This window comes from Solanum dulcamara, chromosome 8 (genome assembly GCF_947179165.1).
Source record: "Solanum dulcamara chromosome 8, daSolDulc1.2, whole genome shotgun sequence".
Lineage (NCBI taxonomy): Eukaryota > Viridiplantae > Streptophyta > Magnoliopsida > Solanales > Solanaceae > Solanum > Solanum dulcamara.
Genome location: NC_077244.1, coordinates 72,682,159 through 72,706,274, shown reverse-complemented (window position 1 = coordinate 72,706,274; position 24,116 = coordinate 72,682,159). Strand labels below are relative to the sequence as shown.

Below are 24,116 nucleotides of genomic sequence, written 5' to 3'. Positions count from 1 at the left end.
GATCTGTATGTCCTTTTAGGTAAGTTAATGTACTTGGCAAGCTGAAGATGAATCATGTATTGTCGAATCACTTTTTTCTCTAATATTTTTTTAATCTACCTCTACTTCTTCTCACACTCATGCATATTTTAAAATTACATTAAATAGCATAAAATCATACTAATATTCTATAACAAAGGATATATTTTTTTACTTTTCTAAAAAGAAAATATTAGTGATATATGAAATGTTTAATTGGACAACCATGTCCCATTCCAGACCTGAAATATTTCCTCCGGCCGAACAAAATAGAAAGGGATTTAACCAAAGCCAAGCCAAAACGATTACTCTTCGCATTGTTGAACACCCAAGAACAGCGAATAAACAATAAAAAATTTCTAGAATCTACAAGAGAAGAGCGAGAAGTTAGAAATCAAAATGCTATTTTGTTGTAATGTCAATTCGGAGCTCCGTCTCAGTTGAATGTGATGTTTTGTTGACGATGTTATCAATTGGGTATTGTTTGATTTCCAGCAATATAACTTATCCCTCTCCTTCGATTCGTGAGTGTCCTCTTTATGATTCTTTCCTTTCCAGATTCTTCCCCATTTGAACCCTTTTTCAATTCTTGATTTTTAAAAAAAAGTTCGTTGAACTCTTTAAAGTTTGTTGTTTCAATTTTTCCTAGGTTTGGAAAAAGTTGAGATCTTTGAATGGGTGTGTGGAAAATATAGCTAGGGTTTTTTGGTTTTCAAGAAAATTTTGGAAATCTTTCAGTTTCTTCATCGGAATTCTCTACGTACACTATTTAGCTTTTAATCCTATAGTTGTGTATTGTTACTGAACTTGTGTTCAACTTACTGTTAAGGTTTTTCTCTTGAAATTTCTTGTGATTCTACAATCCTCTGTTATTTGGGGCCAAATGTCATATAGCACAATATGGGTGTTTTGTACTTTTTTCAGTCAATCAACACCCAAGTTGGTCCACATTTGATATTGTATTTTTCTGAACACTGTATGTGTTGTCAACTTCTGGAATAGTGTTTTAAACTTACTATGCACTTTTTTGTTATTGGCTTCTGAATCTGTTATTTTCTTTGTTCTTTATTCAGGTTGGGTTAGATATTGTTTGTAGAAGTTGACTACTGCAAGATTTTTGAGTTCTCCATTGTATGAATGGAGGACTCTACTTCTTTAGATGCGATACTGGAATTTCTGCGAAAGAACAAATTTACAGGTGCGGAGGCTGCTTTGCGTGGTGAGCTGAATAAATGTTCTGACCTGAATGATGTGGTAGAGAAGCTTACTCTAGAGGATGAAGAGCTGAGCAGATCATTAGAAGCAAATGGGGGGAAAGCAACCGTGGAGAATCTTGTATTGGCCTGTCGAAATGGTGGGGAGGTTTCCAAGGAGACAAGTTTGAGGAACAGTGGTGAAACTTCAAAGGAGCTTATCGTTAAGGAGATAGAGTGTGGGATTGGGAGAAATGGCTCAGATTGCAAATTGAAAAATGTTGCGTATGTTGGGAAGAAGGAACATAATGAATCTGTTGGGACATACAACAAAACCTTCAGTGCTTGCAACAATGCTGAGGATACTATGATTGATATGTACTCGTGGAGCAACAGTCCTAGTAAGGGTTCTCTTGTGTCGTATCAGAACAATGGTGGGACTAGTGCTGCCAAGGACTTTTCAGGCTTGGTACATAATCCCAGTAATGGTTCTCTTGTGTTGCATCAGAGCAATGGTGGAAGTAGTGCTGCCAAGGACTTCTCAGGCTTGGTGCATAGTGGGAAGTTGAGGCTAAATTCATCTGAGGTCTTAGATAGTGGAAAGTCTCATGCAAAATCTGGGGAAGATGTCAGTTTTTCTGGTGAAAAGAGAATGTCGTGCTCTGGAAGTACCAGCAAAAACAATGTGGAACCAAAGCACGGAAGTCAAAATAGTGAACTCAAAAAGGCTAATCAGCAAATTAAACTAAACGGGACATCCAGAGATGTAATTATTACTAACCCCAGGTCAAAAAGTGATGAATTGACTAACCTTTCATTGGAGCCTTGGAAAGATTCCTCAGCTGAAACTGTTTTCCCATTACCCAAAGGAGATGTTTCCACAAGTTATGATCACAACATTGGTACTGGTGGTAACAAAGTAGGTAAAAGGATAACAGAAAATGGTGTTAGGAATACAATTAAAGAGCAAGTGGATGAGGTGGGAAGAGCTTTCTATCTGGGGAAGACACCAGGAAGTGAACCAAAAGATTTCAGCTGCTTAGGCATTTCGATTATATCTGAGTGCCAGAAAGAAGAACTACCCAGGTTGCCACCTGTTAGAATCAAGTCAGAAGAGAAGTCCTTCAATATTCATTGGGAGGAAAAGTTTGAACGAGATGGACCTGGCTCAAAGATTGCAAATGGTGACAATACATATGTCATAGGTTCATTTCTAGATGTTCCTATTGGACAAGAACTTACCAATTCAGGTTTGCTTGTCTACGCACTAATTTTATCTTGTAGTTTGGGACAACAAACTTAGCCTGTTCATTGGACATACAAAAATTGCTAAATGGGTCCGAGATTCTCAGAGGGAAATTTCGCGCCTCACAAATTGAATGAAGTGATACAAAATGATGCCCTGAAAGCATTGTTCGGATTACAAAACAAAAAAAAGATGCAATTTAGAGGGAATAAATGATATTTACCTTCTGTTAAAAAACAGTATGCTTCCAAGTCATCAACCTTTTATATTTTTTTGTTTAGTACTGACTACGTATGTATTCTAGGACTCTATATCAGATGAAGGACTATTAAATGATATTTACCTAGGTTGCTTAATCATTGTCCTATTGTAGTACTGTTTCCTATGGCTGGTGTGAGGGGAGGGTTTTGGCTTATCTTGCCATTGATGGTAGATGGATGATTTGTATTGGTAATCAGCTTCTTGTCGTGTGGACTGTGCAGCATCCTAAATCCTGTTTTTAGGGAATAAAATATCTTGTTTGTGATTGTTCCACCGAGTTTTGAACCGTGCATAGCTCAAGGGTTTTCGGTTATCCAGAAAAATCTAGTCTGTGATTGTCATCCTATAAAGAAAATAGAAAGGGACTCTTGAACATAAGTTACTCAGTACTTTTAAGACAACACAAACTTAACTTTACGTTCTTCCTCAATTTTGGGTTCGGTGGTAGTTCTCTAAGTGTTTTTTGACTTGATGATGTTGTCTACTTATCCGGGTGTTATGTTTTTGAACTTATCTATGTCAGTTTGATTGATGTCTTGTGGAATAATCATCATTGTCTAACTGATCACCAGGTGGAAAAAGGATTGGCGGAGGCAGTTGGTTGTCTGTGAGTCAAGGCATTGCTGAGGACACTTCTGAGCTTGTTTCTGGTTTTGCAACTATTGGTGATGGATTGAGTGAAGGTGTTGAATTCCCCAATGAATATTGGGATTCTGATGAATATGATGATGACGATGATGTTGGCTATACGAGACAGCCTATTGAAGATGAATCCTGGTTTTTAGCTCATGAAATTGATTACCCTAGTGATAATGAAAAGGAAACAGGACACGGGAGTGTTCCAGATCCTCAAAGAGGGGAAAACAAAGAAGATGATGAGCAATCTTTCGCAGAGGAAGATTCCTACTTATCAGGTGAGAGATATTTCCAATCAAAGAATGTTGATGCGGTTGGCCCTTCAGATGATCCTGTAGTGCTTTGTGAAACTGAAATGTATAGGAGAACTAACATGGGTGCTCAATACGACAGACAGTTGATGGATGAAGAAGAACTGAATTTGATGTGTGTAGAGCCTGTTTGGCAGGGATTTGTTACTCAAACAAGTGAACTTGCAATGTTAGGGGATGATAGGGCCTTGAATGAGTGTGAAAGGCCCCGATTGGATGATATTTATGTGGATGGTGATCAGCATGGTTCAGTTAGGTCAATTGGTGTAGGTATTAACAGCGATACTGCTGATATCAGTAGTGAAGTGCACGAAAGTTTTGTTGGAGGGAACGCTCAGGGGGATATAGGGTATTTCCATGATCACGATGCCAGTATTGGTGGGACCAGACACATACCCCCTGATTCAGATAAGCCTTATTCTGAGATGAGAAACAGAGATGAGAAAACAGCTAAGCAGAGATCTGACAAGTTTGTCTCGGGTACTGATAAAGGAGGATCTGTACAAACAAATCACTTACATGGAGGATTCTCATTTGCCCTTCCCAGAGATGGTCAGTTGATTCATACAAGCTCGAGTAAATCTTTATGTTCAAGCAAGGGCAACACTATTATCACTGATGAAGCTCATGACAGTCTGATTGCAAATGATGACATGCTTGGTTCTTTGAGGCCCAAAAGCAGCGAGTCATCACCTAGCAAGAGCTCAAGAGATGAAAGCAACAAAATTGCTGTAGGATCAGCAAAATCTAGCCCCTCATCTCTTTCAAATTATGGTTATGTAGAGCGGGAGCATGTGAAGAAAGAAGAGGGCACACAAATAGCCAGGGCAAGAGTGGAAAATTTGGGGCAGTCATTGGAGGATGAGGAAGCAGTTGCTGTTCAGGAACAAGTGAAGCAGATCATGGCGCAGGAAGAGGAATTTGAAACTTTCGAACTTAAGATTGTGCATAGGAAAAACAGGCATGTTCAATCTCTTGTTGCTTCTTTTGAATTAGAGTGGACATAATGCCTATTATTTGATTTAAATACCCGTGATTTGATATTATTCCAGACTGAAGGAAACTGCATGATAGATGCAGTTACAGTCTATCTTTGGTACTCCTTATGTTGGTCTTCTGAAGTGCTGCACTGATCATGACTAGATTTAAACTGTGATAAGGGAGAGGTTTACTGAATACATTAGAAACATGTACTTTATTAGGGATGTGAAGATATAGTAAGTCGATGGAGAACTCTCCCATAGCTCTGGGGGCTCTTGTCGTTAACATATCTTGAGCTCTATGTAGAGACAGAACTTTTTAGCATGCTTTGACAACATAGTGAAGTTAAGCAGTCATCAGTGAAACCAGTAGAAGCGAAGTCTCCCCAAGAATAACTGCTGGCATGAAATCTGAGATAGGTATTTTTTCCCCCAGGATAGAGGGAGGCTGATCATGCAGGGTGATGTCAGCCTATGCACTATGAACCATCAGAATTAGCCCAAAAGTGAGATTTCCCCCTTTTATAGAAGGTAACATTTGTATTTATTGACTAAATCACTACATAGGTTGTACACAAAACCATATTTACAATCATAGCAAAAGAAAACCTGATCCAAAATCCTAACAAGAGCCTAGGATATCTACTATAGAATCAGTGTCTTCTCGGTATATCTGTGTGTACCAGGTGACATTTTCCCTTTTGATTGTTGCAATCCTTATTGGACCTCTTTTTAGCAGAAATTTTGTGTTTAAGATAGAAAAAAGTTTAAATATCATTAAAAAAAAATTGGGCCTCATTTATGCTGAAAAAAGGTGCAAAGCGGATTTTGTATGTTTTTATGTTGATAAATATTCAGTTTTCATTATATAGGGATCATGACAAAGTTATATTTAATCATCTTAGATTCCTTTGGATCTGAAGGGGAAGGGGTGTATTAGACGTCCGAGAGAGCTTATGTTTTGATTTCGGCATTAAATTCAACATACATGCTCATAACTAAGGGGTCGTTTGTTTGATGGTTTGGAATAATTAATTTCTGCATAAAATCCCACATAAGATAATATCATATAAGAAAAATATAATCACTGCATAATTAATGCAGCATTTAGTTGTCAGTATTAAATAATAATTGCATTAAGATATGTAGGAATCTATGTATTATTTTATGTGGGATAGAATGTGGAATAAGAAAGTGATTCTTCCCATCTGTCAAAGGCTCCAAGCCTTGTTGGACAGAGTTACCTTGTACTTGTGTTGGTGGGGAGGTAGCAGGTACCCCATGAAATCAGTCAAGGTGCGCACAAGCTGGTCCTAACACCACAATTATAAAAATAAAAGAATGTGGAATAAGAACATGTGTATTAACAATGTGAGGATTAAGCTATTTAAAGAAAACTGTGTCCTTTTAAAATAAGTAGTTCAATTTTAAGTTATAACTATCTCCTCATTATTAATCAATGCATAACAATCCCTTCATTATTAATCGTTGAATTAACAATCCTTGCACTATAATCCCTTATAAGTAGCATATGAACCAAACAACCCCCAAGTTTTTTAATAGTCTACAATTGTTGATAAGATTTCTGGTTGCGTTAGGATGAGAGGCGAAGTTGCCTGTTTAAAACTGTATTTCATGCCTAACAAAAACAGGGGTCTATTGGTAATTAGACTATGCAATGTCCCTTTAGGGTGCATGATAAGTTATTGATTTTTGAACATAATGCATTCTTGTATTAAAGCTAGACCCTTACAGATATGACATTCATACATTTTACAAAACCGTGCTTCTCTCCACTATATCCATGTACATCTCTGTAGCCAAATTTGTTACTTGATCTTGGTTAGGAAACTGGATGATTCAGATCAATAATAGTTGTTAAGGAAGCTGTAGAAGTTTGTATGTTTGGCTTGAACTGTATTTACTTGATGGCATTCCACTGTTGTCTTAGAGGAAAGATGAGGGGCTTTTGAAAATTCTTTGGGAACTGTGATCTTTACCTCCGTAACTGGATCACTTCCATTTTTTTAGCTACTAAGAACTGCCAGATTAATTTATAATTTCCCGCTTTCCTTATGCACTGGGTGTTGATGAAACTAGGCTAGTGACTTAAGAGAGTTTTGTCTATCAAATTTGTAGCTAGTCTATCTTTTTGCTTCAGCAAGACATGTTTTAACCTTTGCAATATCTCTATATATGTTCTGACTTAAGTAAGAAGCTTTCTTTCCGCAGTTGTCTCTTCATGCATGTTCTGAATTTTCCCTTATAAAATGAACATATTTTGAATTTTCTTAACCTCAAATAGTTTTTATTTTTCAGGCTTTGAGGTTTTTTTTGGTGGTTAACAAAGTTCTTTTTTTTTTTTTTTTGCTCAGAACTGGGTTTGAGGAGGACAAAAGTTTCCAGGTTGTTTTAAATTCAGTTATAGCTGGGCGATATCAAGTAACTGAGTATCTTGGATCTGCTGCATTCAGCAAAGCAGTACAAGCACATGATCTTCATACAGGCATGGATGTCTGTGTTAAGATTATAAAGAACAACAAAGATTTTTTTGATCAGAGTCTTGATGAAATAAAGCTTCTCAAATTTGTCAATAAGCATGATCCTGCCGACAAGTACCACCTACTTCGGTTGTATGATTATTTCTATTATCGAGTAAGTGAATATTTTGTAGTTTTACGAATTGTGTAAATCTTACTGTTTTATGCTAGTGGAAATATTCCTGCTGCAAAACCTTTTGTGCAACTCTTGTATAGGATTGTTGCTTTGTTATTCTAGCTCAATGACATTTTTGTTTTCAAAAATTATGAAGAGATGTGCTGTGCCAGTATCAATTTCAAAAGTGCTGCTCTGAAAAGCTAGCTCCATAAATACTGAATCTCTATTGGTTTTACATCGTCAAAATGTCTTAGCGAAGTAGAGAAATGTCCGCCAAGATAGTCTGCAAGATAAATCATGATTGTTCTTCTTGCATGTGTAGATATTGAGGAAGGCAACCTTAAGTTCATAATTTTCTCATCACTAAAATGGTGTTAACCAGATCATCTTATTTACTTGACCCTTGTAAAACTAGTTGCTCTGAACCATGAGAATAAACTTTGACAGTGTGTAAAGCTCAACCCTGATACAGTTGATTGCTCAAGAGAGGCGAGCATGTCTAAGCATCTAGCTGATTTGTGAGGTTTTATCAATAATTTGATAAAGACTTGACTAAATGAAAAGCTTGTGCTGTACGCTTGATGCTACTTGATATTTTTGGCAGAAATCTTTGGCCAAACTTAATATGACATAGTTTGAAAACAATATTTTCTGTAATCCAATATAAAGAGGGAAAAAATGTTGATGTGCACTTGATGTGCCTCTTGAGCTTATGCAATACTATTGTATACTTCACATTCATGTATTATTCTGAATGTAAGCTAAAGAAGCTCTTGGTCACGAAAAATTTGGCACTGATCTTTGTGTCTGTTTTCAGGAGCATTTGTTAATTGTATGTGAACTACTGAAGGCCAATCTGTATGAATTTCAAAAATTCAATAGAGAATCTGGTGGAGAAGTCTACTTTACCATGCCGAGACTGCAGGTTTGTTGGATCGAAATTTCTATAGATATTTGATGCTAATGGTATCTCATGTGATGAATTTCATATAAATCTGTTGTGCAGTCGATCACTATTCAGTGTTTAGAGGCTCTTCAGTTCTTGCATGGCCTTGGGCTCATACATTGTGACTTGAAGCCCGAAAATATATTGGTGAAAAGCTACAGTAGATGTGAGGTGAAGGTAATTGACTTGGGTAGCAGTTGTTTTGAAACAGATCATCTTTGTTCTTATGTCCAATCAAGATCCTACCGCGCACCAGAAGTTATTTTGGGGCTTCCTTATGATAAAAAGATAGATATCTGGTCCCTTGGCTGCATCTTGGCAGAACTTTGCACGGGCAATGTAAGTTCTTTTTCTTCACACACTCCCCATATTGATTATTATCTCTATATATGTATTGTCAACATGATTTTATATTGGGGTATGTTGTCCATTATGCCTGCATTCTGGTAGTTCTTTGAGTGCCTATCCCTTTTTCATTTTTATCGCCTTCCCTGTTCTCCTAGATTGATGAATTTGACAAATACCAACATCATTATACTTTGGAGTTAGCCCCTAGGGCTTTGGTCTAGCAGTAAGAGTGTAGCGCGTGATGTGTGGGTTAGGTGCACATCAAAAGTTCAAATATTTCAGCAGACAAAAATCTGGAATTTAAGTAGAGAAGGATAAAGAGACTGACCTATCATCCACCGAATTCCAAATCATGTATTATTGACTTCCGGGGATTTCTTGGTTATCAAAACAAATTATGTGAGTTACTATTGGCATCAAATCTTTCGGAAGCCCTAGTAATTGCTGCTATGTCGTCCTAATATGAAATAGTTTGTTTGGAGGACATTGAGAGACCATTCTTTGAGCTTGCTGCCTGCTTATTAGAATCAGAAGAAACCGATATCTGACTTGCAAGAAGAATTGTTGCTCCTGATGAGTAATCTTTAGTGTTTTCTTTATCAGCTCTATTGTGTGGCATGTACTATAGATTTTGGGTTTGATACTACTTTTTCTAACGAGAGAAAATCTTCATAAGAACTAAGACCTTGTGGAGATGCAAAAACTTTGTCTATTATCTTTGTGAAGTAAGAGGTACTTAAACCATTTCTCACTAGCTTGACCTTTAATTTGTCAATGGGATTTTTTTTGGCAAATAAGGTACAATTTGTCAATTGGATTGTTAAAGAAATGTATCTTGGGCCTAATTCAACCCCAAAAACTAGCTCAAAGGGGAGGATTATCCAAGACCATATAAGGAGATCAAATGATCCTATTCCCACCGATGTGGGATTTTCAACACCCCCGCATGCCTAGCACTGGACATCTTGAGCATGGAGTGGACAATGTAAGATAGGGACCCAATGATGGAACAGGAATTGGTTTGGTCCAACTTTGATACCATGTTAAAGAAATGAACCTTGAGCCTAATCCGGCATCAAAAGCTAGCTCAAGAGGTGAAGGGTTATAATAACTATGTTTACATGTCCTAATTCTAACAATGAAAGAAAATCAACGCCTAATTACAATAGGAGTAAATTAAGCTACCTACTATAATTACACATATTTAAGAATATTCACAAAGATTCTAATACTCCCCTCAAGCTGGTGCATACAAATTATATGTACCAAGCTGGCTACATATATAACTTGTTCTGGGATTACCTAGGACTTGGGGAATATGTCTGCAAGCTGTTCATTGACCACATGAACCTTGTACGATGTCTCTTCAGAGTGCCTTCTCTCTAACTAAATGACAATCAATCTCTTTGTGTTTGGTCCTCTCTAAAACACTGGATTCGATGCAATATGAAGTGCTACTTCATGATCCTTTAAATGTGTAAATTAAGGGAAAAAACAATAGAGAGTTCGGAATACTTCACCGTGTCTTGTGAGTGAATAGTGAATACCTTGTCTCTTATATCCTTTTTTTAATACTAGGAGTTGGTCAGTCTGTCGGAAATAGAGGTCGGATCCTTCATGATCTAAATTTGAGATTCGGAGATACAGGTGCAAGGATTCGGCTAAAAATAATTCAAAATATCTAAAAATAGAGTTATAAAACCAAAATTATGAGATATTATGTGGAACACTTTAGGAGAAGATATTTATCAAGAGGAAAATCCTGGAAGGAGATAAAAAGGAAAAGGAGTGGCATTAAAAAAATATATTTACAAGATATTCCATTTTCTTCAATTTCACCTTAGCTTTTGTTTTGATTACAAAAATCATTGAATCTGTCTGGAATTTCTCCGTCGATTTTGGTCAAATTACTCAAAATCATTTGACCAGATCAGGTTCTGATCCCACAGCCACACCCATGTCGTGTCGACATGGGTGCAGCGCCAAAGTGAAGAGTCCAAGCAACTAATGAAAGTATTATTTGATGTTCATATTTGGAAATGTTGACCAACTGTAATTTGATATCTGTTTTGAATTTTGCTAGTGGGTTTTTATAGGTATTTTCCCATGTTCGCAGGTCCTTTTCCAGAATGATTCTCCTGCCACATTACTTGCTAGGGTACTTGGTATCACAGGTCCAATTGACCAAGAGATGCTCGTCAAAGGACGAGACACTCACAAATATTTCACCAAAAATCACATGCTATATGAACGAAATCAGGTAAGAGTTTCCTCTCCTTTTCCACTCTTTATTTCAGTTTCTCTTCTTTTTTTTTCCTTTTGTTTTTGGGGTGATCCCCTGTTTCCCCATGTTTCATATTTAAGAGATCAATACATCTAGTGACATATTAAGAGCAAGGTTCATGTATCAATGACCCGATCTATTTGGAGGTTATTTAACATGGATCCAGCTTTTTATAAATAAAAAAATCAGTTTCAAAAAGGTAATTTAACATGGATCCTTCCTTTACCTTGATGTACCCATGTCCAATGGGTATGGAAGTTCCATAAGGATACTTAAAAATTGGCTAAAAATTAGCAACAAAAGAAAAAACATGCCGTAGTCTCGAGGACAGCATATATTAGTCTGGGAAAGGCCTTTGGTTTTGACAGTTCCGTATCTATTAAATATTTCCTTAAGTTGAGCTTCAACTGAGATTTAGAATCTGCAACACCTAGTAAACATCATTGCTGGAGACCCTCTGGATTCTTTATTTTATATATGAGTTGGTTAATTATTTGGATGCAACTTTAGCTGGAAAAAATGAAATTGGATATAATACACATGTCAAGATAATCAATTCCTCTTTCTTTTTTCTCTTTATAGGAAACAAACAGAATGGAATACTTAATACCCAAAAAGACATCCTTAAGGTATCGATTACCGATGGGAGATCAAGGTTTCGTTGATTTTGTGGCTCATCTTTTAGAAGTTAACCCAAAGAAGCGGCCTTCTGCCTTGGAGGCTCTAAAACACCCATGGCTATCATATCCATATGAGCCAATATCATCATGAATTATGTGAGATCTCTTGCCACTAAAGGTTTTTCTATTGCTTCGATTTGGATTCTCCATATGAAGAAAGCTGTACAAGCTGGGTTGTATTTCTATTCTGTTTCTTCCTTGTCTTTGGTCGCAGTGATGCGTTCTGTTTGTACATGATGTCTACTAATTCGTTTTAGGTTCTTTAGTGATAGCTTGTGAAATAGGCGCTTATCCAGTTTTGGTTGGCTTTCGCTCAGTTGCTGCTATATATCAGAATGAAGCAAGAGCACACACATTTCGTGAAGATATATAATATGCAAAATGCCTCTTCTTGATATATTTGTTCCGAGTTTTCTCTAGTTTGTATGGAGTGAGCGTACAGTATATAGTTAGTTCAAGTTAAGAGCAGTAGGTGGGGTGCACCTGCCGCGTACATACTCCATGCAGATAGAGTAATGGTTCAAAATAGAACAGAAAAAGGGAAGATACAACTCGTCATTGCAAAGCAGTCTGCAAAAGAATATTTCTGGTTGCATTACATGAAAATTATGATAGTAATGCACCTAGCTGTTGATACAAATCTACCTCTTCTTTGAATCGAAGATGTTCACCTTTCTTGCGGAAAAAGACGAGTATCATGAAGCTTTTAAGAAATACAAGTGTAAGTAATATACTAGTCAATTAGAATGCAGAATTAGCTCCCTTAGTTTTCCCTAACAACACGTCCTTGGCTTCATTAATCTTGGAAGCAAGATAATGGCTGCCACCGGCGTCTGGATGATTTGCAACCATCACTCTCTTGTGAGCCTCCTTGATCTTCTGCAGTACAGCACTTTCCCTGCCAAAGAAACCATTGATAGAACATAAGCAATCAATTTAGTTGATTAATACAGGGAGCTCACATTTATCACGAGCTCACCTATAGAAAGCATCAACAGTTTGCACTTAAAAGCAAGAATTCAAGAAAATCTTCAAGACGGTTTGTTTTCAATACCTAATTATAAATGGTAATAAAATGAACACCACATCAAGGATTTAAGCAGTAATTTACTTGATCCCTCTAGGACAGTGCATAGTACACTCTGAAAGTTACAAGTTACAACCTTTTCGAAACATAACAAGAAACAAGTAAACCATCTGAAGAGACATTTTTTTGCTTGATCCATCGGATTTCAGAACTTAAAATAGAGCCAAAAAAAAAAAAAAAAAGAAGAGAAATACATGTTGCCATTACAAACACACAACTTAAAACAGGGTAAGATCATGACACCTGACTCCGAGAATTAATGCGGCTTCTCGCCTTGTCATATCCCTTTCAAAGCCACCAGGATAAAACCTCCTCACTCGAGGTGCTGCTTTGAATGTTTGCCATGCTCTTATCAAGTATCTAGCTCCCAAAGCAGCAGCACCAATGGTAGTTCCCACAACTATTGGAGATGACTGAAAAGAGAGAGCACGAAAACGCTTAGTACTCTATCTAAAAGATCAACCAAGTAGAACTTAAAAATGAATATGATTAACAAGAACAAGAGACAAAAGTCCAGATCCTGCCATTTTTATTACAATTGACCGAGATGCTTGCATACCAAAGCAATCACTTTTCATGCTAAATTATAGAGTAAATATTATGTATAGCTATAGCACCATATTTCTTGTGGTAGCTAAGCAGACCTTTCCTAAAAGGTATCCATTAACATAATCTCTAGCTCAAATAGGATATACACTATCCCAACATTTAAGCAACAGTCATTGAAGGTGGAAACAACATATATTTTGACGTTCAATTATGCATGTATACTTGAGAAAGAAAGCAAAGATAATAACGAGCTTGGCTGTCTCAAATGCAAAAACTGACCTTTTTCGACAAGTAGATTTTGAAAATTTATGTTCTGTCCATAAAATTTGAACGTCAAAATTTCCAAAAACATCAGACCAGTTCCTATGACTTCCACTCATGGAAGTTCAATTTTTTCCAAGTAAAAGACTTCAAATTTTAACTTCAAAATTAATGACCAAACAGGAGCTTAATTTTTCAAGTTTCAGACAAAATCTGGAAAAAGAAAATTGAAATGTTCACCAGCTTAGTTCACAGAGCTGATTTCATTTCATGCAGACGCTTTACCATGAAATCCTAATTAAACTAAAAAACAAAAACAAATTATTTAATCACAGGAAAAGCGCTGAAATCCAAAAAAAAAAAAGAACAAATATTAAACAAAAAGAAATTGTTAAGGAAAGTGAAGATAAATTACCATGAGAAAACTCGCAAGACTTAAACAATTAATGATCAGGTTGAGGATTCTCAATAAATCCGAAATACCTCTGCGTTCAACTCAGAAAGCCTTCGCTAAAAATAGTAGTAGTAAAATTTATCGTCGATGCTGGAAGCGGGGGTTTATATAGATTGCCATGAGAAGGTGGCTTTGGCTTGGGCATCAAGAAATGTTAGATGGCGGTTCTTGTTTTTAGTTCTAGAGAGTTCAACTTAATGATGCGTCCGGTTCACCCAATTTTAGCCGGTCCAATGGTCTAATTAATGGGAAAAAAGAAATGTTTTCCGTATTGCGGGCCCCTCATAATAATATTTGCATGTTGGTCAAGTCTTAATAAAATAAAAAAATTCAATTTTGGAACAAATATGAATTTGAGATTTGAAATTATTTGTTCAATAAGTATCAGAAACAATTACTATTAATTTCATATTGCACGATTAAATGCCTAGTAATTTTATTTAGACATTTGTAGTATATTTAATTCAAACTTTAAGCTACAAATTGCATGATTGAATAGAGCTTGGAATAGAACAACAAAGATTAAAACATTCATCCGCCAAAGGGAGGGATTGGATTTAGTCAAACTCACTCTGTCTCATTGGGATCGGAATCGGAATTCTCCTTCCAGTGTTCGCCTTCGCCGGTGGTCCGATCTCCAACAGTTCAGAATGATCACCATTCCATACTTGACTGCCTTGTCCACCTATTTCAGCTATGGCTTGCTGCTCTTTGTCTTTGGCCAATTTCGTGATTTCTTCAGAAAAATCTTCGATTGGTGGCACGCCAGTAATCTTCAGGTACGGTTGTATTTCTATCTCTATAACGTCTATATATATGCGTTTGATTCATGGCATTTTTACTGAGCTCTTATGGTTATTTCGTGTTTAAAATTAATGGCAGGTATATGCACCTATCTGCTTAGGACTTGAAGATTTCTATATCCGTCGTTTATATCTTCGCATTCAGGTAATCATCATACTGCATTGACAACACTTGTTTCACAATTATGATGGTTTATGCAATTGGTATAATTGTCATAATTTAATAGCTGACATATGCTAAATGAGAATCTATATTTTGTTCCCTTCTATTTTAGGATTGTTTTGGAAGGCCAATATGCAGTCCTCCTGATGCTTGGTTTGACGTGGTGAAGCGTGTCTCCAAACATAATAACAAGACACTAAAGTTAGTATACATCATTTGCTTCGTTTTGATCTTTTTCTGAAAATGTGTCTCTCCAATTCGTGCTTCTTTGGTTGCTCTTTTTAATACTGTAAAGAGAACTCTATGGATATAAAGTTACTACAGCTTGACTGGTGATGTATGAACATTTCTCTGTAGTACAATGTAAGATATATGGTACTAGTAAGTGTTTTGAAACGCTATTTTACTGCTCAATCCAATCAAAATTATTTTTATGCAGTCGGACCACAAAAGTTTCAAGGTGCCTGAACTTGGGATCATATAATTACCTTGGTTTTGCTGCTTCTGATGAATACTGTACCCCACGTGTTATTGAGTCTTTGAAAAGATTTTCCCCAAGCACATGCAGTACCCGCGTTGATGGAGGTAGGCATCATCCCATTCAATTTTGTACTATGCATCTTTCCTGCATAAGTTAACATTATTTGCGACAATTGTCTTGTCAGGCACCACAATGCTACATAGTGAATTGGAAGTGTGTGTGGCTAATTTTGTTGGAAAACCAGCTGCTATTGTTTTTGGTATGGGTTATGCAACAAATTCAGCTATTCTTCCTGTCTTGATTGGAAAGGTATAGAGTTATAAAAAGTTATATTCTTGTTTTGGACTTGTTATTTTATTTGCTTTTTTATTACGGTCATCTGCAGGGAGGTTTGATCAGCAGTGATTCTCTGAACCACAACTCTATTGTAAATGGTGCTCGAGGTTCTGGATCCACCATTCGTGTTTTTCAACATAACAGTAAGTATTCATGAGATTTCTTTTTCCTTTGAGAAATAATGTTCAATTAGGTGTCCTATGTCATGTCGTGCTTTAAATTTCCGTAATTTCTTTAGAACCATCACACTATGTTCAATTAGGTGTCCTATGTCATGTCGTGCTTTAAATTTCCATAATTTCTTTAGCACCATCACACTTGGAGAAAGTTTTAAGAGAACATATTTCTGAGGGACAACCCAGAACATACAGGCCATGGAAGAAGATAATTGTTGTGGTCGAGGGCATATACAGTATGGAAGGGGAGCTTTGCCAACTCCCAGAGATTGTTGCGATATGCAAGAAGTACAAGGTAATATAGTGTTTGATGTCTTTTCCTGGAACTTCTTTTTATTTAATTGACATGTCAATAATCTTTTAGTTTTCTGCCAACCTCTTTCATATAATCAGAGCATCTAGTTTATATGTATCTGCTTTCTGAGGCTCCGCTTTGCATGTGTGTTCGTCTACTATCTAATTTTTGAAGGCATATGTGTATCTGGATGAAGCTCATAGCATTGGAGCAGTTGGAAGAACTGGAAGGGGAGTCTGTGAGCTCTTAGGAGTTGACACTGCAGATGTGGAGATTATGATGGGAACTTTTACAAAGTCATTTGGATCATGCGGGGGTAATATTGCAGGATCAAAGGTATGATTTTAACAAAAAATGCTACTGACTAGCTTTTTCATTGGTTGAGTTATAGGCTTTCCAACCATTAGTTAGTTGAAGAACCGTTCCTAGATAACTTGCGATTTGCATCAAACTTCATATTTCTCAAGGATATTACTTGATTGTATCTGCTTAATGCTGTCAAATGCTGCCTCATTACTAACATTTCATTGGGTTCCTGGATAACTTGCGATTTGCATCAAACTTCATATTTCTCAAGGATATTACCTGATTGTATCTGCTTAATGCTGCCAAATGCTGCCTCATTACTAACATTTCATTGGGCTCCTGGATAACTTGCGATTTGCATCAAACTTCATATTTCTCAAGGATATTACCTGATTGTATCTGCTTAATGCTGCCAAATGCTGCCTCATTACTAACATTTCATTGGGCTCCTGGATAACTTGCGATTTGCATCAAACTTCATATTTCTCAAGGATATTACCTGATTGTATCTGCTTAATGCTGCCAAATGCTGCCTCATTACTAACATTTCATTGGGTTTGAAATGAATGCTTGCTCCGACCGTAGTAAAAACTAAAACAAAATTGTGCATTGGTAGCCTCAGTTGGTTGCTTGATTGATTAACATTGGTAACTGTCATCACATTATGTGTTGCCTTTTTCTAAATACTTCTTTCTACTCAATCTTTGCATGAAAATTACATTATTACATAATCAGGTCAAACCTTGTCCTAAGAACATAGCAACCCAGTAAACCAGGGTATTGGTACGTGAATTATTCCCTATTTCCAGCTGATAATGAAACCACTCTTGTAGGAAATTATATGCACTGCAGGCCTGAGAGGCATTTCCTGTCTGATCTTCCAGTACAACTGATTTGATAGAGTTTATCTAGATGCTTTGTTTCATGGTTTCTGCTAGTGAACCGCCTGGATGAATGATTCTTTTACTTTTCTTTTCCACCTCAGTAGGATGTGTGTTCACAGATCTTTTTCTTGTGGTAAATTTATGATGTCATCTATAAGAGGTGGCTTTGACATTTGATACAACAACATAGGAACTTATTGAATATCTGAAGTACACTTGCCCAGCTCATCTCTATGCCACATCAATATCACCTCCAGCTGCCCAACAAATAATTTCTTCTATCAAGGTTATACTCGGTGAAGATGGTTCTAGTAGAGGTCAGAAATTTCTTCCTATTAAACGCAATCTATTTGTCATTATATTCTTAATGCAAACCTTTGGTTCTTATAGGGGCTCAGAAGCTAGCACACATACGTGAAAATAGTAATTTTTTCCGCTCTGAATTACAGAAGATGGGCTTTGAGGTTCTGGGGGACAACGATTCCCCTGTCATGCCCATTATGCTCTACAATCCAGCAAAAATACCTGCCTTTTCACGGGAGTGTCTCAAATGAGTACAGTTTTCTATTGTTGTTTCAGTGTCTTCCAGACTAGAATCTAGATCATTCTCCAATAAATGCTTATTCCTGAATTTTCCTCTTGTAATAATATTTATTTCACATTCTACTACTATAGGTGGCAGACTGGCAGTAGTGATGGTTGCTTTTCCAGCTACTCCTTTACTTTTGGCCAGAGCACGAATTTGCATTTCTACAGCTCACTCAAGAGACGATCTTATTAAAGCGCTCGAGGTTAGCTTGTACTTGCATTTGTTTTGGAATTTCAGATGATGAGCATGTTTAGTTACGTCCTACTGTCATTATACGAGCAACAATCTGGCACCAGAGATGCTGCTTATTGAGGGATTAACCTATTGCCATGCCCATACCAACTATTTTCACTTTCACATAGTTCTCCACTAGAAAATGTTCTTTTCAAGAGAGATGTGTAAGTCCCTTTAATCACACTTTGAAGAAGGGAAGTAGTGGAATAGGATTGGTAAGATGGTTGTCCCTTGGGGGGACATCTGTGTAGACAAACTCTGAACTTAAGGGATCACCTTCTAGTACTGAACGAGTAATTATTTGATTGTTTCCCTATGTATGCTCATAAGAAGAGCTGTAAGAGCTACAGAGCTACAGGAGATGAGCTATCTTGTTTATCAATCTTTCTGGATTACTCCTTTGACAGCTGGTTGGTGGAACTATCAATGATATCTGGATTAGCACCGTAGTATACTTTGAACCCCTCCGTCTTCCCAGCATAAAAGATACAAAAAATAAAAAAGAAGATTTAAACAGATTAGTTGCGTATTTAGTGTGTCATATTAGAATCCTGAATGAAGATGATTTTTTGTGTTTCAATTAGTATTTCAGAATGGCAGTGTGGCCATTACTATTGCCAGTGAATAGCTAGTTACTTAGCAACTCTTGCTTTTTGTCAGGTTATCAGCGAAGTTGGTGATCTCGTGGGCATACAATACTTTCCTGCCGAGCCCAACAAAGAGCAGCTCGCTGGAATGAGTAAGTCTTTGTTTCCCCAGTTTACTTCTCCAAAGGAGGATTAGAATTGATTCAAGCATGATATGTCTTTAGGATGAGAAGTTTGAAACTTTTTAACTTTTGTACAGTAGAGTTGTAACGTACTACATGGGGTCAGGGGCGGACCCACCTTATGCCGAGGGGGTTCATCCGAACCCTCTTCGGCGGAAAATTATACTATTTATATATGGTTAAAATAATTTTTTATGTATATAAAGTAGATTTCGAACCCCCTTCGACTAGTTCGTGTGTCTAGTTATTTAAATTTTGAACCCCCTTATTTAAAATCCTGGGTCCGCCACTGCATGGGGTAGTCTCTTGTCACGAATTTTACCTCAATGTAACCATTCTCTAATGTTTCACCAAAGAGAACGCTGCAAAGTGCCAAGTCGTGGACATTTTGTTCTCTCAAAACAAAAATGAGAAGTGACAAGGAAAAAGCAAATCTTTAATATTGACTCACGAATTGCTGAAGAGAATTTTCATGTAAGGTGGAGAGGAAGGAAACTACACGATATTGAAAAGACAATAACTACACTATAACAAGAAGGGCAAGGAGCAAAATTGCATCTCTGTTTTTGCTGTCAAGATGAGAAGTACAAAAACATGAATGTGAATCCTAATGATCTTTGACTCATATAATTGAGCTTGCTATTGTCTATTATTTTTGTCTTTTCTGTTATTTGCTAGCATTAGTTTCTGGATACTTGTTAATCAAACTGTTTTAAGGATGGAATTTCAGCTAATATGAAGGTTTGCAATACTTGTATTGACAGTTGTTAATAATTTGGAATTTTTTTAGATGTCAGAATTTCATAGATGGACCAGTTGCTAATTTTTTGGCATTTGCCTCTTGCACAAATGGCCTTCTTTGAGGCCACCTTTTCAATTCTCTCTTGTAATCTTGTTAGCCCAACGAGCTAAATTTGTCTACAAATATATTCATCCAACTACTTTTAAAGGCGAAATTTAGCCCACTGGGTTAAAGGGGTACATATTTTAAAGAGTGGCCTAAAAGAGGGTCATACTATGCAAATCATCCCCTGGGAAAGTAAAATCTGCTGCTATGCAATGGTTTATCAAAGTATTCCCTAGGAAATTCATGCTGAGACTAACCACTTTGCTTCTCGTTCAAAGAGTGAACAACTTCAAGGACTAAAAGAAAGAACGGGCAGAAACTATATGCAAAATAACTCTTTTTGTTACATTGATCGACATAGTTGGATTGGTAGATGATCCCATCTTTCACATAGTGTCCAGAGATGGATCTGGGATTTTTGAAGTCTATAGATTCGATAAAATAATAATTGCATAGGTAATCAAATATTTCGTGGATATTTTAATATTGGATTCTTGTGAATTCATAACAAATACTCTAGACCCTTCACCCGTCTGAATTGTTCATTTTACACAATAATGTATCACTTTTTGTGTACTATTAGTTGAGATGTATGTAAGCCGGTTCAAACACCCACGGTAATCAAAATACATAAATAGGACCCTTCACCAGTCTGAATTGTTCATTTTACACAATAATGTATCACTTTTTGTGTACTATTAGTTGAGATGTATGTAAGCCGGTTCAAACACCCACGGTGATCAAAATACATATATAGGAGCAAACTAATCATAGTTAATGTTGTATGTTTATGAAGCATAGTATTAATTTCATTTGGTGAAAATTAAAGATAGATAAGCACCAGGTAGCAATGCTTCTTCTCAGAACCGATGATTAAATGAGTGTGGTGGAAATTCGATTAAACATTGTTATGGAGTTATTTCATACACCTTAATAAAGACAAGACAAGCTACCTCTTCGTTGGCTGGACAGAAATGTTATATATATATATATATATATATATATATATATATATATATATTGAAGTTCAAATTCAAAATAAAACTAATTACGTGTAGAAATCTTCGAGATATCTAATCTATTAATGTCAAAGAGCGAATTAAGTTAAATTTGGACGAATCAAAATGATCTGAGATAAATTAAATCAAAATGAACTAAATAAGTATGTGATAACTCGATCGAGGATCTCTTACCAATTGTTTATTTCTTTATTTATTTTCTTATAATTTGCTTACTTATCTAATAAAGTTTAATTATGTTTTTTCTTTATTATTACTACATATCTAGTATATTTAACAACAAAAAAAAAACTTTCTTTTTTATTGTTTTCACAAAGTTTCTCATTGTCAATTGGGATCCAAACAATTTTAGATGACTTATTAGACGGACTAAAATGAATTGAATTAATAAAATTAATTCAATCTTGAGGGAGTGATATTAATTTCACGCGATATCAATGTACCAAAAATATTATTATTAGGAATTTTCTCTTTTTCTGTTTTTTGGTATATATAGAGGGAGACTTGAAGAGGCAGATTGAAAGGGAGTAAAAGATGTAGACAAATAAAGTGATATAAATTGGAAGCCGTAGTAATCATAAATACTCTTACTTAATTATATATTGTCGATCTATATGATGTTGGAGAGGAATTAAGTTGCAGCAGCTCCTATATTTAAATATGAGTAGGTTTTAGGAGGCAATGGAGCTGGAGTCTAGGGTTTGGTGAACTTCTTTTGCCACTATGTATTTATTACTCCCTCGATTTCATAATAAGTTCGGATCTAAGATGGTGAGAACAAATTCTCAAGAACTTAGTAACAAAATAATTCCTTCGTTGTTAGCAATGGATATGAAACATGCTTTGATGTCCTCCTTGGTGAGGGATCACGGGGAATTATAAATTTCAAATTTTGAATCGTTCGTTTTTATTATGTTCAAAACAATTGTGTTTCACATAATCAAAAAGGTATTATTTGTTTCCTTATGACTTTATCAACTCTATTTAAATGAGTTGGTTTTTATGTAATGTAACCAAAGAATCTATATTAAATAGATACTCCCTGTGCCTCAAATTATTTATCATGTTTCGCCATTTCCCATAAGAAATATTAGTTAGAATGTTTTTTTTTGTTTTTTTAATACTATTTGACTTTCATTTATGTTTTAAGATATAGAATAATATTTTTTTTCATTAAATATTTACTCTATTGAGTGTTTGTAGTCTTCAAAAACAGTTACTACTAAAGATAAAATGAATAATAATAATAATAATAATAATAATAATTAATTTTGTGTTAATCTTCTAAAATGACAAATAATTTGAGATAACTATTTTTAAAAAATCACAATAAATAATTTGAGACGTGAAACAACCACTAATATAAAACATTGAAAGTACATTTTTCATATCCCTTTCTTACTTTTATAATTTTTTCCTTTTTTTCTCTTGTGTTTTCTCTAATGTTTGGCGAGAAATTAGTACTCCTTGTTCTCATCTTAAAGGCTACGTTGAAGTTTGAACAATCACTTTGTAGACCATTGGACTTGGTTGTTAGATATTATTGTATAATGAATTATATTATATTGTATCGTATTGATTATATCATATTATATTATATTATTTTAATGGATGATTATAAAATTCTCTTTGTAAAATTTAATTATCTATCATAACTCAATTTATTTAATTTTTATTAAATTGAATTTTTTTTTTAATTTTTTTATAATTTGTTTAGCTACCTAATAAAACTTTTTTGCATTATATAACATAACAAATAAAAATATATTTTTAAAAATATTTAGACAAGTTTTTTCATGAATCAATCTAAATTGCATGATCAAACTTTTAAAATGGGTTGAATTAAGCTAAGTAAAAATGAGTTGACTTAATAAAATAAGAGATCATTTGCACAAATATTCATATTTTGAAATGTTGTTTAATTTTTGCCTTCAATAATTTAAATAAAAAATAAGCGGTCAAAAATATCTATGATATCAAAATAATAAATAATTTTTTTCACAAGGTATATATTTATATTTTCGTAACATAATATTCCACGGGCTATGCCCCTGACATCAAAATAATAAATTATTATTTTGCGATATCAATTTATACGTTGTATCATAAGATTCCACATGTCGTAAAAGGCATAATAACACATAGCATATGCTCCTGACATCGAAATAACAAATAACTTTTTTTGTGAGAGAAGTTTATATATTCGTATCATAATATCCCACAAGTTATCGTAAAAGGCAGAATAAGTTATGCCATATGCCGGAAGGACATGATGTGTTCTCAAGAAGGAAAAAAAACACAAGCTTATTTTTTTTCTCTAAAAGGAATAAAGAACATAAGTCGGAAAAAAATACCTTCAATTTCTGAACACAGTAACAAATTGTGGGAAAACCTACACAACTTATGTTGCATAAGTTAATTTCTATCGAACTTTTATTGGCAAATTAAGTCTGAATAGATAAGGTTACTTTGATCCACAATTTTTTTATTAAATGAACAGTAAGGACGAAAATTAAACATAGAAATTACGAGCAATAATTCAACATCAACTTGTTTGAGGTGCAATCCGTGCAAAAACTTTTAAAATAAGTGCAAGCCATTAACCTGTTCAACGTAAACGAATTGGATGAATCATGAGTTTATGAGCTAATTTTGCTAATCAATTAAATTAAAGTATTCACAAATTAATTTATTGATTATTTCCTTTAGATTTTTGCTCAATTTATTTCACCGATATAAAATCTACCTATAAAATTTACACACAAAAATTTATAAGCTTTCGTAAAAATACATCATCCATCTCTAAATGAACACATGAATTCATTAACTATTTTTTAATTCATCAATATATATTATAATCATTCAATTTAACCATTACTTAGTCTAATTTTTGAAAATATGTCTCTAAGCACTATAACAAAAATAATTTTTAGCAGTAATATATATACACATTAATAAAGAGTGTTAAAATCTTTATCAACATTAGTTAATTATCATTGAATTCAATATCGCTACAAACAATGCTAAAATATAATTATCATTAATAATTGTCTCCAAAAAAAATATTTAGCGACAATTAAGTTATTATCTTGAATATGGTTTTTTCTTCCTTCCCCCTTATGGCCAATTGCTATTCATTCCTTCCTCCCACATTTTCCAATCCCCGTCATTAATTACTTCCCACCTTCCCCTCCCTCCCACTATTTTCTCTCCATCCGTTTCTCACATTCTAATTTTCTCCACAAAATCTTCTCTCTTAATTCATGCTCATTATATTTCATATTTATTATTTTTATACATAT

The 24,116-nt window shown here is 35.1% G+C and overlaps 2 protein-coding genes and 1 pseudogene across 3 annotated transcripts; 2 read left to right on the top strand and 1 right to left on the bottom strand.

The window, feature by feature from the left end:
* The first annotated feature begins 221 nt into the window (after positions 1–221).
* Positions 222–11,958, top strand: LOC129898686 (uncharacterized). Of its 2 annotated transcripts, none has more exons than XM_055973314.1 (8): positions 222–495; positions 1,092–2,461; positions 3,291–4,626; positions 7,021–7,300; positions 8,121–8,228; positions 8,310–8,588; positions 10,714–10,857; positions 11,464–11,958. In XM_055973314.1, exons 2-8 carry the CDS (start codon positions 1,156–1,158, stop codon positions 11,650–11,652), a joined length of 3,642 nt encoding a protein of 1,213 aa, XP_055829289.1. In that variant the 5' UTR covers positions 222–495; positions 1,092–1,155; the 3' UTR covers positions 11,653–11,958. The 2 variants fall into 2 exon arrangements, with proteins under 2 accessions (XP_055829289.1, XP_055829288.1); XM_055973313.1 differs by having other exon boundaries at positions 222–542.
* Positions 11,959–12,132: 174 nt separating this feature from the next.
* On the bottom strand, positions 12,133–14,131 carry LOC129898687 (mitochondrial import inner membrane translocase subunit TIM14-3-like). Its single transcript, XM_055973316.1, has 3 exons — positions 13,874–14,131; positions 12,892–13,061; positions 12,133–12,459 (listed from the first exon to the last, which is right to left on the bottom strand). The coding sequence occupies exons 1-3, from the start codon at positions 13,874–13,876 to the stop codon at positions 12,303–12,305; spliced, it is 330 nt and encodes a 109-aa protein (XP_055829291.1). The 5' UTR covers positions 13,877–14,131; the 3' UTR covers positions 12,133–12,302.
* A 264-nt stretch (positions 14,132–14,395) lies between these two features.
* On the top strand, positions 14,396–19,699 carry LOC129901649 (long chain base biosynthesis protein 2a-like; annotated as a pseudogene).
* Positions 19,700–24,116: the final 4,417 nt, after the last annotated feature.

Excerpts from the sequence above, each read along its gene's own strand:
- LOC129898686 (XM_055973314.1), top strand. The coding sequence starts at position 1,156 with ATGGAGGACTCTACTTCTTTAGATGCGATACTGGAATTTCTGCGAAAG. Across the intron at positions 2,462-3,290 it reads ACAAGAACTTACCAATTCAG|GTGGAAAAAGGATTGGCGGA; the intron begins GTTTGCTTGTCT and ends ACTGATCACCAG. Across the intron at positions 8,589-10,713 it reads CAGAACTTTGCACGGGCAAT|GTCCTTTTCCAGAATGATTC; the intron begins GTAAGTTCTTTT and ends CCATGTTCGCAG.
- LOC129898687 (XM_055973316.1), bottom strand. Across the intron at positions 12,460-12,891 it reads GCATTAATTCTCGGAGTCAG|GGAAAGTGCTGTACTGCAGA; the intron begins GTGTCATGATCT and ends TTTCTTTGGCAG.